Source organism: Haliotis asinina, chromosome 2 (genome assembly GCF_037392515.1).
Source record: "Haliotis asinina isolate JCU_RB_2024 chromosome 2, JCU_Hal_asi_v2, whole genome shotgun sequence".
In the NCBI taxonomy this organism is placed as follows: domain Eukaryota; kingdom Metazoa; phylum Mollusca; class Gastropoda; order Lepetellida; family Haliotidae; genus Haliotis; species Haliotis asinina.
In genome coordinates, this window is record NC_090281.1 from 87,128,200 (window position 1) to 87,141,886 (window position 13,687).

The following is a 13,687-nucleotide window of genomic DNA, read 5'->3' on the forward strand; positions in this document are numbered from 1 at the left end:
TCACCAAGCGACACGCTGCATCACTGGGTCGTATTGATTGAGGAGCTACTTAGACTTGACTTAATTCACTCCAGGATCAGGCATTGACCCACCCGTCTGCCCCAGCGATTGAAACGCACTTGATTGAATCACATTGCCGATTGCTCGATGGTCTACTGAATACTGATTGACACAAGTGGCCAACCCTTCTGACCAATCAGCTTCCAGGCTATCATCACCTTCGGGAAAAACAGGTAGAGGTGTGAGGGGATGTTGAGAATATAATGCCACCTACTACAGAGAATGTTTCCTACCAGCAGCAGGGGTACAGTGGAAACAGAGGGCACCACTTCCAGGGTTCTGGTCAAGGAAATGACCAAATTTTAAGAAATGGAAGAACAGTGTTCCCAGATAGTGACAGCCAGGCGGAACATCTAACCAAAATGACTGACACTCCACAGAGTCATAATGGCTACATCTCGGATGAGAGTAAATACCGCCAGGAGTTCTTCTACAAGGAACCTACTATTTACTCTCATCGTATGTTTGTTCGTGGGGCTAAAATATACTCAGTGTTGAAGCAGGACCCCAATGAAGGAAGTCCCTACCTTCGCAGGAAGCAGTTGGCCAATGCTCCCATCCAACCACCTGTGGCAGATGAGGAGTTTAAAGATGAGATTGAGAAGAGGAAAACTTACGAGCTGGCCTTTGCTGCACTGAAATGTAAGTAGAATATATTTTCTGCGTTTAAACATGTAAGACAACTTTACAGGTTTCAGATTAACTGGAATTTGCTGCCTTAACTAATATTGTGTGAGTATAATTTCTGCGACAGTCTGCCTTATTGCACGCTTTTAAGTACAAGAACCATTAGTTGTTTGGTTCAGAGGCTCATGTATTTGTGTGGGTCAAGCTGCTGTTCTAAAACAGCAGACAAAAAGCTTTATTTAGATTTATTTGTGAATACAAAATAGTTTTGATGGATGTTTGCGTACATACTCTGAAAACAAGGGAGATTCCTGGGCATTATTGCAATTGTAATAATGTTGACTACCTGATATCGGAAGTAATCTAATTGATGATAATCTTTAAGTGTTTGCAATAAAGGTGAAGGTCCTTGGAATATTGACAGAGATTGAAATTCCTTGCATTCACTGCTTTCAGTGACTCTGTTGGAAACAAAATGGCAGTTTGGCATAAGTTTCTTATGCCTGAAGGCCACACTTAAAAAAGCTGTAATAAGAATACAACACATTTTACAAGTGTCAATACTTTTTATTGGAAGTGGGGATTCACACATTATGGTGATATGACATTCACTGAGTACCAAGATAGCTCCACAATGTTGTTCTTGTTCCAAACGTAATGTCACAAGGGAACATGTGTGTTGACATCTTCATGACTGCCCTCTGGTACACTTGAAGAATATTCAGAGAAAAAATGATTGAAGGTCAAGGTCTCATTCATTCATGAAGGAAAGATGTACTGGTAGGTTATTCTATATACTTACTACTCTCTGATACTTTTAGAAAAAAAAATGCTATCAGGCTTACAGTAGTCTTGGTGCTATAACAGTCATAGCTACAATACTATCAGGCTTACAGTGGTCTTAGTGGTACGACAGTCGTAACTACCATACTATCAGGCTTACAGTGGTCTTAGTGGTACGACAGTCGTAACTACCATACTGTCAGGCTTACAGTGGTCTTAGTGGTACGACAGTCGTAACTACCATACTGTCAGGCTTACAGTGGTCTTAGTGGTACGACAGTCGTAACTACCATACTGTCAGGCTTACAGTGGTCTTAGTGGTACGACAGTCGTAACTACCATACTGTCAGGCTTACAGTGGTCTTAGTGGTACGACAGTCGTAACTACCATACTATCAGGCTTACAGTGGTCTTAGTGGTACGACAGTCGTAACTACCATACTATCAGGCTTACAGTGGTCTTAGTGGTACGACAGTCGTAACTACCATACTATCAGGCTTACAGTGGTCTTAGTGGTACGACAGTTGTTACTACCATACTATCAGGCTTACAGTGGTCTTAGTGGTACGACAGTCGTAACTACCATATTATCAGGCTTACAGTGGTCTTAGTGGTACGACAGTCATAACTACCATACGTCAGGCTTACAGTGGTCTTAGTGGTACGACAGTCGTAACTACCATACTATCAGGCTTACAGTGGTCTTAGTGGTACGACAGTTGTTACTACCATACTATCAGGCTTACAGTGGTCTTAGTGGTACGACAGTCGTAACTACCATACTATCAGACTTACAGTGGTCTTTAGTGCTACGACAGTCGTAACTACCACACAAGGCAATAGTCTTAGTGCTAAAACTGCTTTGTGCATTCAGTTGATTCCGTGAGTTGGTGGAACATGAACATTTGCTATGTTATGACAATGACTATGGTTGGTGTCATATATATTTCTAATAAAGCACTGTCATGTATTGTGGTTTCTGCAGGCCATTATGTGTAAAGATTGGGGTCAACGTTGGTTTTCTGTAGCCCATGCTTGTCATAAGAGGTGAATAATGGGATGGTGTGGTCAGGCTCACTGCCTTTGGACACGTCATCAGTTCACTACTATGCAGATGATGACAATGCTCACGCTGTTGATCACTGGATTTTCTGGTCAAGACTAGGTTATATACAGACTGCCATCATATAGCTAGAATATGACTGAGTGCAATGTACAACTAAACTCACTCACCCTACTGGCCATTCAATACTGAAGAATGCCTAAAGAAATTTCATATATTTTGAAAGGTTCTTACACTCAGGCAGTGTATCCTCATGAGTAGTATTACATTTTGATCCATTATTGATTTGTGTATGTAGATACTGTCATAATGGAAAATATGATAAAACTGACCACATAGTTTTCATTCTCGCACTTGAGATGAAATATTTCCACATGAGTCCCGAGACATTACTATGAGACAGTGTTCTGTAAACAAAGAGAACCTCCATGTCATGTTTGTCACAACCTCTTCAGACTCCATCTGGGAGAATGGGGTTTGATAAGGATAACCTCACACTGTGCTGCAGGATAAGCTGCTTGAACTGATAATCCAAGTTTTCCTCATATCTCTGTGACTTTAAGTGTTTGTGTTATTTATGAACCCTTCTGTATATCTGGATCTATTTCCACATTATGATATATCCATGATATCCTTAACTTGTTGTCCTTGTTATTCCATTGCAGGGAACGTTATTTAGTGCTTGCTTTCTTCTTCTGAAAACGACACATTGCCCCAGTAGCACCACAAAACTTTGTCTTGTTACTATATGGCTGAGAAAATGGTGATGCAATGTAAAGCTTTCACTCATTCACTCACCTTCCTGATAACTTTGTCTTAATATCTCATTTTTATCCTTGTATGATTTTAAACTGCCACAGTTACTCTCCCAACCCTCAACCCCCATGCTCACAACTCTCCCAGTCCTACAGTACCTTCATCGAAATTGAGATGCCCATTTCAAACTACTGAATCTGCCTCCATGGGACAAGTATAGACAGATAAACAAAGAATGAAGATTATTCACTGACTAAATCTTTGAAGGTGTTTAGGTATTGTTTAATTAATGCTAAGTACGTTTTTCATCCATTATTGGTTCATGGCACGTCACAGCTTGTATGTTGGACCTAGTTTACAAGGGCATAGCTAGCCCGACTGGCCAGCAAAATTTGGAAACTATTTGACGCAGTATGTCAGACTGTGCAGACCTAGGATAGAATTAGTCCCAAGAGGTTACTATTGAAAGAAGACTCTCTGACTTGATTCATGCATAACCCAACTACAGTCAATCACTGGATCAGTTGATCCAGAAAATTTATGATGTACTGACTGTCATCCTGCGGCTGGGTACAATCCCAGACAAACAAATATACATGCTATAGTGAAGCTCTTGGTGACAGTCACTGACACATTCACCAAAGCCAACAAATTGAAAATCAAAATTCAATAGTTTGATAAATTTCTGTTCAAATGGGACAAACCAATTAATTTCAAGAAAAATAAATCAATATCAATGAAGATGTATAGTTCTGTTTAAAACCCTAACCTGAACATGCTTAATGAAAGAACATGTATGAGCGGATGAATTTTGTAACTTTTATAACAAGTGAGGTTGATCCTGGGTTTAGCTTCCCCGAAACCCAAACAGACTTATGTGACCTTTTTGTGTTGCTAATAAGACATGAGAGGATTACAAGTGCCAGGGGGACAGATATTGGTGGGAAGGTTCCTGAACAAAGGTACTCCAACCAATCCCTGGGGCGTGCAGGGCGTCAAGGGTACTTGACGACATGTTATGTTGCTGACGGTGATCTACAGAATACACATTGAAAGTGACGCAGCAATTACAACAGGAGAGAGATTATCTCAATGGAATCCATTCATCAGTCTGTAGTTCTTTAAGGATAATATGATCTAAATTAAGGCAGAATAAATTAGAATAAAGTAATATTGTTATTAGATACATAAAATAGCATAACTGTTTTCATAAAAAGATTATTATAGAAGGGTTATGCAGTCCAAATTCTTCAACACATTAAAACAATAAATTAGAGTAAAGTATGTTAGATATATATGATAGCATAAATGGTTTTATGAAATAATGTTAAAGAATGATAAGAGGAAATAAAAATCATCTGTTTATCTGTGAACTGATTGAGAACTAGTTGTGTAAGACCCATCATCTTGGTGAAGGCTCTTCGATGGTAGTTCATATTGGTATAATAACCTTGAAGTCTGAGTTAAGTAAGCAAGTGGTGGCTATATGTGTATGTCACAATAGCGGGCAACAATATTGGAATTCATGCTTTTCGTACAATCCCCGAGAGCAAAATAATATTTTGTCATGGTGACATGACATCATGAGCAATGCTATGATGTAATGTTTCTCCTGTGACGTTGCGTTCTACATGTGGCTATAGCGGGTAGCCAGCCTATTTATGAAAGTGGATCTGTGTTTTTTTTTTCTTCAAATTTAATGACTTTGGTTAAAAAAAAATTATTATATTCGTGCCTATTATATTGTGCCTAAATATTAGTTTATCCCTCTCTCCTGCTTGGGAATACCAACATTTAGGCACTCGTTTCATAAACATAGTATATGCGCACTCATATAATATCCTCTATTTATATCACAGCAACGTATATCACTGCATACCAGGTTAGCCAAACAAGTGACTGAAGTGATGAGCAACAGTCAATTCCATCATTTCACAAGAACACACTATTGGCAAGTCACTAAACCTGACCAATTCATTTTGGTGAACTCTTTCGACAATCACGTGTTAATTGCTACCAGATCTACAAAGGAATGTCCTTGGATGGTTATATGAAAGGGCAATGTTGTATTATCAAACGATGGATGAGTATGCTGAAGTGTTTTAGTGGGTTAATATCTTTGGCCATAATATCCCGAGTGTCATGGTCTTTACTTGAGGGAAGTTAGGAATGTTTGTAGATCACACTGAGATGTTTCCAGTGGGATTCCAGTACAGAGTATAATTACTTGGTGAGTACACACTCTCTAGTTTATGGTTGTGTCCTTGATGTGTCCTTGAAGGCTATATGTAGGTCAGGAAAGGTGACTACAGACAGAGTGTCAGTTCTAAGTATTTATCGTATATTTTATGTTCAGCTAATTGGAGGAGAGATTGGTTTGATATGGGAGTATACATGACAGGGTGGTTAGATTGATGTCGCCCCATCACACTGTTGATTGTGAGAATATCCGCAATGTGTACCAATGCCAGAGCAGGTACAGGTCAGTGGGGTGGCTTAGTGGTTAGAGCATTCGCTCATCATGCAGAAGATCAGGGTTTGATTTCCCATACGGGTAAAGTGTGAAGGCAGATTCTGGTATCATCAGGTGTGGTATTGTGTAATATTGTTAGAATATTGCTGAAGGTGGAGTGAAACCACCCACACACTCAAAGCAGGGACATTCACATGTGACCATGTTATGGGTGATATCAATGTTGATTTTACACCTTGAGGATAGACCATTTAAACAGTTCAATGTTAAAATCAAAGTTAAAATCAATCCATCAAGTGTGAAATTAATTGAAAAGGTCACATTCTGGAATTAGTGAGTAACTATGGTTTTATGTTGCTTTTAGCAATATTCCTGCAATATCACGGTGAGGGACACTGGAAATGGGCTTTACACATTGTACCCAGGTGAGAAATCAAACTCGGGTCTCCTGTGTCACGAGGAAACACTTTAACCACTAGGCTGCCTCACCTTCCATATTGTGGAATGAGTGTAGATGGGAAGCAGGTGAGGTCATGGCTAATTTCATCCAGCATTTTGTTATCTTATATATATGTCCAGGGAACAGTTTTCCAATTTGCTTCAAACATATGACTAGAATGCTTTTACCATTGTGTTCTGGAACAAAATAAACCAAGATGAAATGGTCAGTCCTGATGTAAAGATAGTCATGTCAATATATATGTATTGATTCCGGTTTGTTAGCTGCTCTTGTTAGCTTAACAGCAACCTCCCACCAAGAAATTCACAATTCAAAAATGTTTTGCCAGTTTTTACGGCCACCATGACAAACTAGAATCATTTGAAGTCTTCCACTGAAACAGTGACTCAGTATCCATAACAAATGGTGTTGTCCATTAGGCTGGTCTGATTCATGGGTTACGGTGTTGGGAGAAGGCAAAACATCCCACTGACCCATCTCAGGGTCAGCTGGTGAAAAGGGACACATAGCTGAGCCATAATGATTTGTTTGTTGACGACTGTTGCGTTGTTGACGTTTAGAAGTAATTGTTCAATGGGCAGGAAGCTGTTAGGGGTTGACTATTAAGTGCAAATCTGCCATGTAGTGCTCAGATATTACGTATGTATGTAACAGTCAGTGTTGTGAGTGTGATTTACTTGGTCAGTTTATGTACAAATTGCCCAAACAATCTATCTGTTTATTTGACAGGAGGAGGATTAGACGCCTTCTAATCATACACATGCATGCACAATCACATGCACCCATGCAGAAATGCACGCACACACAGACACATGCAAGAAACACATGCATGTGCACACACATACACAAACACACACTTTTCATTCTCTCAAGGACATAATCCAACATCCGTGTTTGGAACATAAAATGGAATATATTGGATATTTTAGTCAAATAACAGCTGAAATCCATTTAGTAAATTGCCTGGTGAAAAATCAGTCATTTCATACATACAGATATGGGCTCATTATTATACCTGAAATTGTATTTAGTGATGAAATATAATATTTATCTGAAGATATGAAATAAATATTCCACTGGTATTAGACAGAATGTTGTTTCAGATACAATGCAGCACTTTTTGTCAGAACTTTCGCTGTTCCTCTATGTTTATATTTTTGGCCAATGCAAAGCAGGGAAAATTATTTTATTTTTGTCTTATGCTTGAAAAAATATAATCAGCAGATCTGTAAAACAAGAAGTAAAGTTGGTCTGATCTGAGAGAAATATGTAAAAAGTACATTAAAATGGCCCGAAGAATGTTAACATTTCTCAAAACCCCACATATTCTTTGTATGTATGTATGTTCACTCAACATCACCTTATATCACAGGTAACACAGGTAGCAAAGTAACACAGCGACACAAGTAACACAATTAAAACAGATAACACAGGTACCATAGGTGTCACAGGTAAAGCAGATAGCACAAGTAGCACATGTAACATAGGTGTCACAGGTTAAACAAGTAACAGGTTACGTAGGTGTAGCACACAGGTAAAACAGGTAACACAGTATCACAGGTAACACAAGTGATACAGGTAGCATAGGTGTCACAGGTAAAACAGATAACAGAGGTAATACAGATGCCACAGGTTAAACAGGTAACACAAGTAACACATGTAACATAGGTGTAACAGGTAAAACATATAGCACAAGTAACAGTATCACAGGTAACACAAGTAACACAGTAAACTAGGTGACACAGGTAACACAATATCACAAGTAACACAGTTAACATAGGTATCAAATTATGTAACACAGGTATCACAGGCATGTCCCCACCCATTCAACATTCTCCTTCAGTCAGTCCATCGGTCAGCTGTGTGTGAAACTGGTCAGCTGAGTATAATCTCACGTTTCCATCATGTCTGACTGGCATGTTTAGAGAATCACAGGAGTCGATTTCCTATGAGAAATCAACATCTGGCCATCAATAAACAATACTCAAGTCACACTGGATAATAAAACAGACCCATACAGCAGTGAGAGCATCTCATCAGCTGAAATAATGGACATTTCATTGCAGCCCAGTGGGCTATCTGGTAGATAGTGATCGACAATGATAGCCAATCAGCAATCAAATATGTGCATTTGTGAGTAACAGTAGATATGGTTTGGGTACCTTTGATATGTGATATGTGATTATACTCCCTTTTACCAACTTAGGAAGCATCTAAGTGTGACTGGTCACAGGCTGTGAATTTGCCAGCTTGACTTATTCCATGCAGACCAAATGACAGGAATGGGTTAATTCATTTCACACGATTCAAGCAGGGACATGCAAAATATGGATCTTGTCAGATGACTGATGCTGTTGTTTTGTTGAGATGAATACATTTAGATTTCATCTTGAAGAAATACTGTTATACATATATTAAGAGGAATTAACAATATAAAGTTATTTGATTTATTCCCAATATTTTCAGGAATTTTATTTTAAAGCTTTAAAGTTCCACAGTATAACAAAACTGAGAATAAAAATTTCATGAGACATTGATTTCAGTGTTTTTTGATGTGTAAGGATGTGTCCCTTAGGTAGGATGTTAGTAGGATGTGCTGAACGTAAGTTTGAATCCCAGATTATCCCTGAATATGGTCCTTATACCTCAGCTGATAACTCTAAGTAACAGCTTGTGACATTTTGGTTTTTCCTTTCCTTGCATTTCCTTTCAGTTCCTTTCATGCATGCACTCAAAACCTATTCGTTAATACTTTACTTGCCCATGAAGATCCAGTTTGGAATTGATCTTCAGTAGCCCATGCTTATACAATGTCATAAGAGGCAACTAATGGGGTAGGGTCATCAGACTCACTGATATCAGACATGTCACTGTATCCCACTTACACAGATTGATGGGTACACTGTTGATCACTGGATTGTCTGGTCCAGTCTCAGTTATTTACAGACTGCCGGAATATTGCTCACTCACTCTTTCCTACTCACTTATTCATACCTAACTGACTCACAAACTCACTAATACCCTACTCACTCATTCAGTGACTTGCTATATTTTCTGATGACATTGAGCAACAAGCCAACCAGCCAATCACTCTTCCCTTCTCAGGAAGTCTTATTCATTCCCTAGTGACTCACTTGCTTATACCCTACTCACTATATTTTCTGAATAGCTGATTTCCAAAGTACATCCACCTTACATTTGTTTTTATCAAAGGACACATTCACAACATGCACTGGGCAAACATCTCGCTGTTGGAACATGATTTGTGATGTGGAGACATGTACAGTGTTTACCATTCCAGGACCTGTCAACATTTTTCAAGTGTTTATTTTATTAGACATGTACTTTTTCCATGCACTTTTCATGCACTGGCTCAAGATATCCTTAATGGAATGTTTTTTTCCTGCTTAAAGGAGGTCACGTACACAACATTACAACCTGTTCAAATAGATGCATGTATGAGTAGCTTTGAAAACATTTAATTAATAATTCTAAAAACTGCATTTTAAATCTTGATTGCTGTTCACCTACATTTTAAGATGTAAGATTTACTGATCTTGAGATGTGGCAATTGAAAGTAACAGACTAGTCTGTTTAATCCTCTAAAATGGCCTATCTAAGCTGTAGTTAAATATATCCAACGGATCTTAGAGTGGTCCCATTAAAGAACTTATGATTTAGGTTCTGACTGGGTTCAACCTGCACTTGTATTATCATGTTGGCTACCTACACTTGTATTATCATGTTGGCTACCTACACTTTTATTATCAAGTTGGCTACCTACACTTGTATTATCATGTTGGCTACCTACACTTTTATTATCATGTTGGCTACCTACACTTGTATTATCATGTTGGAATGTTAGTGATGAAGGTGGTAAATGTGTGCAGGGGATTACCAATTGTCACAGTTTGATGGTGGATACGTCCACAAACAAACCTGCTGTTTGAAAACGTATAATTGTGTGTGTGTACATGTGTGTGTTTCTGTGTATGTAGGTGCTTGTATGATGAAATTTTGACCCCAACTCAAGCAGTTTTGAGCTCTGAAATAAGGCAAGATATGACTAGTTGTTAGTAGGCATCGCCAGTTTGACAATAGATTTCATTCTGAAAAAGCTGACTCCTAAGAGTTATGTGAAATCTGATGTTTTTACATGTACGAAGAATCAAAATGAAAAGATCGAATTGTTGTCTTGGTGAATCGTTGCAGTCCTACCCAGTATAGTACATTCTGACTGACTAGCCTTTGGTTAAACAGGGGTCCTGAGGTAGCCTAGTTGTAACAGTGTTTGTTCATCATGCTGAACAGCTGGATTCTGTGTGTGAAGCTTTAATGTGTGAAGCCCAGTTCTTGTGTCCCTTGCTGTGATATTACTGGAATTTTGCTAAAAGCGGAGTAAAACTAAACTAACTCACTCACTTGTTTTAACCTCTTAAAGCCGAGTTACCAGTCAGGGAAACATCAAGTACCATAATTTAACCTCCATCTGCATGAAGCAGATGGGTACTGTCAATCCCTGACTTTAAACTCCTTCCCATAAGTGGTCTAACCTTATACGCTGTACACTGTAAGCTCAAAGTGCACTACTGCTGTTTCAGATCAGAACATTCTGGAAGCAATAACGGAAGAATCCAGCTTCTTTAGCTACCATCCTGAGGTGAGTATATGCAGAAAGAATTTGTGCCACAACTGTTATGTTAAGTCATCCCTTGCCACAACATGGGGCTTGGGGCCTGTTTATTACCTCCCTGTCTTACACATAACATGACATAATGGCCAAGTAAGATCTTATTTTTCTTGTATACAGCACCACTGCTTTTTTTAACTGTAAGCCAGACCCATTATATTTCTTGTTTTATGGATATGGCGGTCATATTTTTTGAAGAATAAGAAAACAAAACATAACAACTTTCCCTGCTTAAAAAATAACATCCAAAAGTTTGTATTGGCCATAAATATAAACTTACCTAATTCTTTTTAAGATCTCCCCATACACACTTAATAACTTGCCAAATGTATGATACTTTTAGTATTTAAGAAGGAATATTACTTTGACCGGTTATGTTTTTTTATTTTTTTCCTTCCTGCATTTGGTTTTCTGAGGGCAAAAATCCATGAAATAAGAAATAAAATTGGTCTGGTCTTAGAAATGAACGTAGTAACTGTAACAACCAATCACAACCAATCATATTGTACTGTGAAATATACCTAAGTTGAGGTGTATCACCTGACAGTGGTCGTGTGTCCGACTTCATCCCCAGGGGAATGATACTGCCATGTCCATACTTACAAGCTAGTTACTTTCTTATGTGACTGCAGTTTGATTTATAAGGAGGATGTATGTTCTTTTTCACCAAGTACTGTTGACTATGGGTCAGTATATTGCCTAGTACAAGATATGGGTGGTAGTGGTGGTGGTGGTAGTGGGGATGATGATGATGATGATGATGATGATGATGATGATGATGATGATGATGATGATGTGTGTGCTTATATAGCGCTAAGTTCCATATACCAAGTGCATGCTCAAAACGCATACAAATTCAAGATCATAAGATAATCTGAAAAGATGTGTCTTGAGGTGAGTTCGGAATAAATCAAGTGATGGGGCATACTTAAGTTAGAGGGCAGTTCATTCCACAGTTTTGCTGACAGGACAGGAAAAGAGTTTCCACCGAAAGTTTCATTCTTGAAATCTGGAATTGTAAGGCACTGGGATTGATCTGATCTGGATTCAGTGTTGGATCTGACTGAGCTGCCCTTAAGTCTTGCCCTATCATCTCATTCATTCACAACTCAGCTCAAGACCAAAAGTTGCTAACTTGATATTTGGAACTGTATGACGACGCTGGGCTTGTGAGCTGACAGGAGAGGTACTATGCATCTTCACCATGCTGTATTGTTTGGAGTTGAGGGAATCTTCCCTTTTGAAGACAATGTCAAATGAATATTGATAAATGACATCATAGAGAAATAATGGAGATTTGGTTAAATATTGTCTTGATCTTTTGAACAAGAATCAGTCAGTCTATCCACTATATCAACAACACTTTCAGGCATTTTGAAAATGGTCTTAATTTAGACACTGACTTGAGTATACAAGCTTCAAATATGTTATCTTTTCAGTTTGGTCAGCACTTAATTGAAATATGTTGATGATCTTATCAGTGGATCGATCTTAACACTAAGATGAACATAATCAGTGTGCTAAGATGGTAGTAAATCTGATATTTGACATATCCTGATGATGATCATAAACCTAGCATTGCTTTGTGGGACAGAGCCTAGATCTAATGGAGAGTTCTCATTATAAATAAGTCATAAAAATCATGAAGAAAACAGCCATAGAATTCGATTGAATTTTTAATATTTGAACTGGATCAAGTCTTCTGGCTCTATTTATTTGGTTCTCTATTACAAAGGATCTCCTGTTGTGTCTGTGAAGCAGTACTATAGACAAGATACCAGAGGCTAATATTCAAGATGTGTCTAGAAGTCAGTACAGACTAGAATACGACACACCAAATTCATATCTTCTTTGAAGCCACACTGGGAGTTAATATGGATCTGTGACAGTTTAGAAAGAGTCAGTCATCACTGGCTAGACACTGATGGATTTATTACAGTGACTTGGTCTTTGTGTTGGTTTGTAATTGGTCCTGGTGTGGCCATTGACGGAAGAGTGCATGGACTTTGTGTGTGTGTATGAATATAAATAAAGGATTTATGATGGGATGGGCAATAGGTTCAAAAGGGAAGGTATATATGTGATTGTGTTTATACAGAGTATTATAATTCTTTTATGGGGCATAGTTTGTGATCAGTTTGAATAGCATTTGGGGTGTTTTCAAGAGCAAGTGTTGTACCTGGGATTACACTTTCACAGTGAGGTACAAATTCTTGTAATTTGGGGGTTAAGTCATATCATGGAATCATAACTGTACTCACAATTGCATCTAACCCACTCAGCCTAAAATCCACTACAGTTATGTAAGTCTGACAGCTTATAGTTGGGTGTATGCTGGGTGAACTGGCTATGGAGCCAGGCTTGTGATTCAATGAGCTTTAGGTGTACAGACTGAGCCCACTTGTGACTGGAAATGAAAACCTTGATGTCAACTTTGTGTGCAGACTTTGTGTGTTCCAGTGTTGTCACAACCCTTAGTGTGTAGTACGCAACCCTGTGCACTTAAAAGGACCCACAAATCCATTGGTAGATGACCAGGTGGTGGCCACATGCACATGTGCAAACATTGTGGGTACATGCAGTAAACTTGGATAGAGTAGATTAACTATGTGTCCTAGTCCACCCAGCTGTGAATGGGTACCTCATAAGGATGAGAAAACCACAATAGCTCATAGTGGTTAGAGTTGCAAGAGTTGCATCATCCTCTTAGAGTTGAGATTGTTAATATGATGTGCTATTGAGACTGACACCCAACGATTGAAGGGAAACAAAAA

General features: G+C 38.6%; 1 protein-coding gene across 2 annotated transcripts in view; it reads left to right on the forward strand.

Moving 5' to 3' along the window:
• Nucleotides 1-263: 263 nt before the first annotated feature.
• LOC137272963 (putative methyltransferase NSUN7) overlaps nt 264-13,687 on the forward strand; it is a 34,347-nt gene continuing 20,923 nt past the window's right edge. For both annotated transcript variants that reach the window (XM_067805389.1, XM_067805388.1), the window contains exons 1-2: nt 264-702; nt 10,825-10,883. In XM_067805389.1, coding sequence (XP_067661490.1) covers nt 264-702; nt 10,825-10,883 — 498 coding nt within the window. The remainder of the gene's footprint in view (nt 703-10,824; nt 10,884-13,687) is intronic.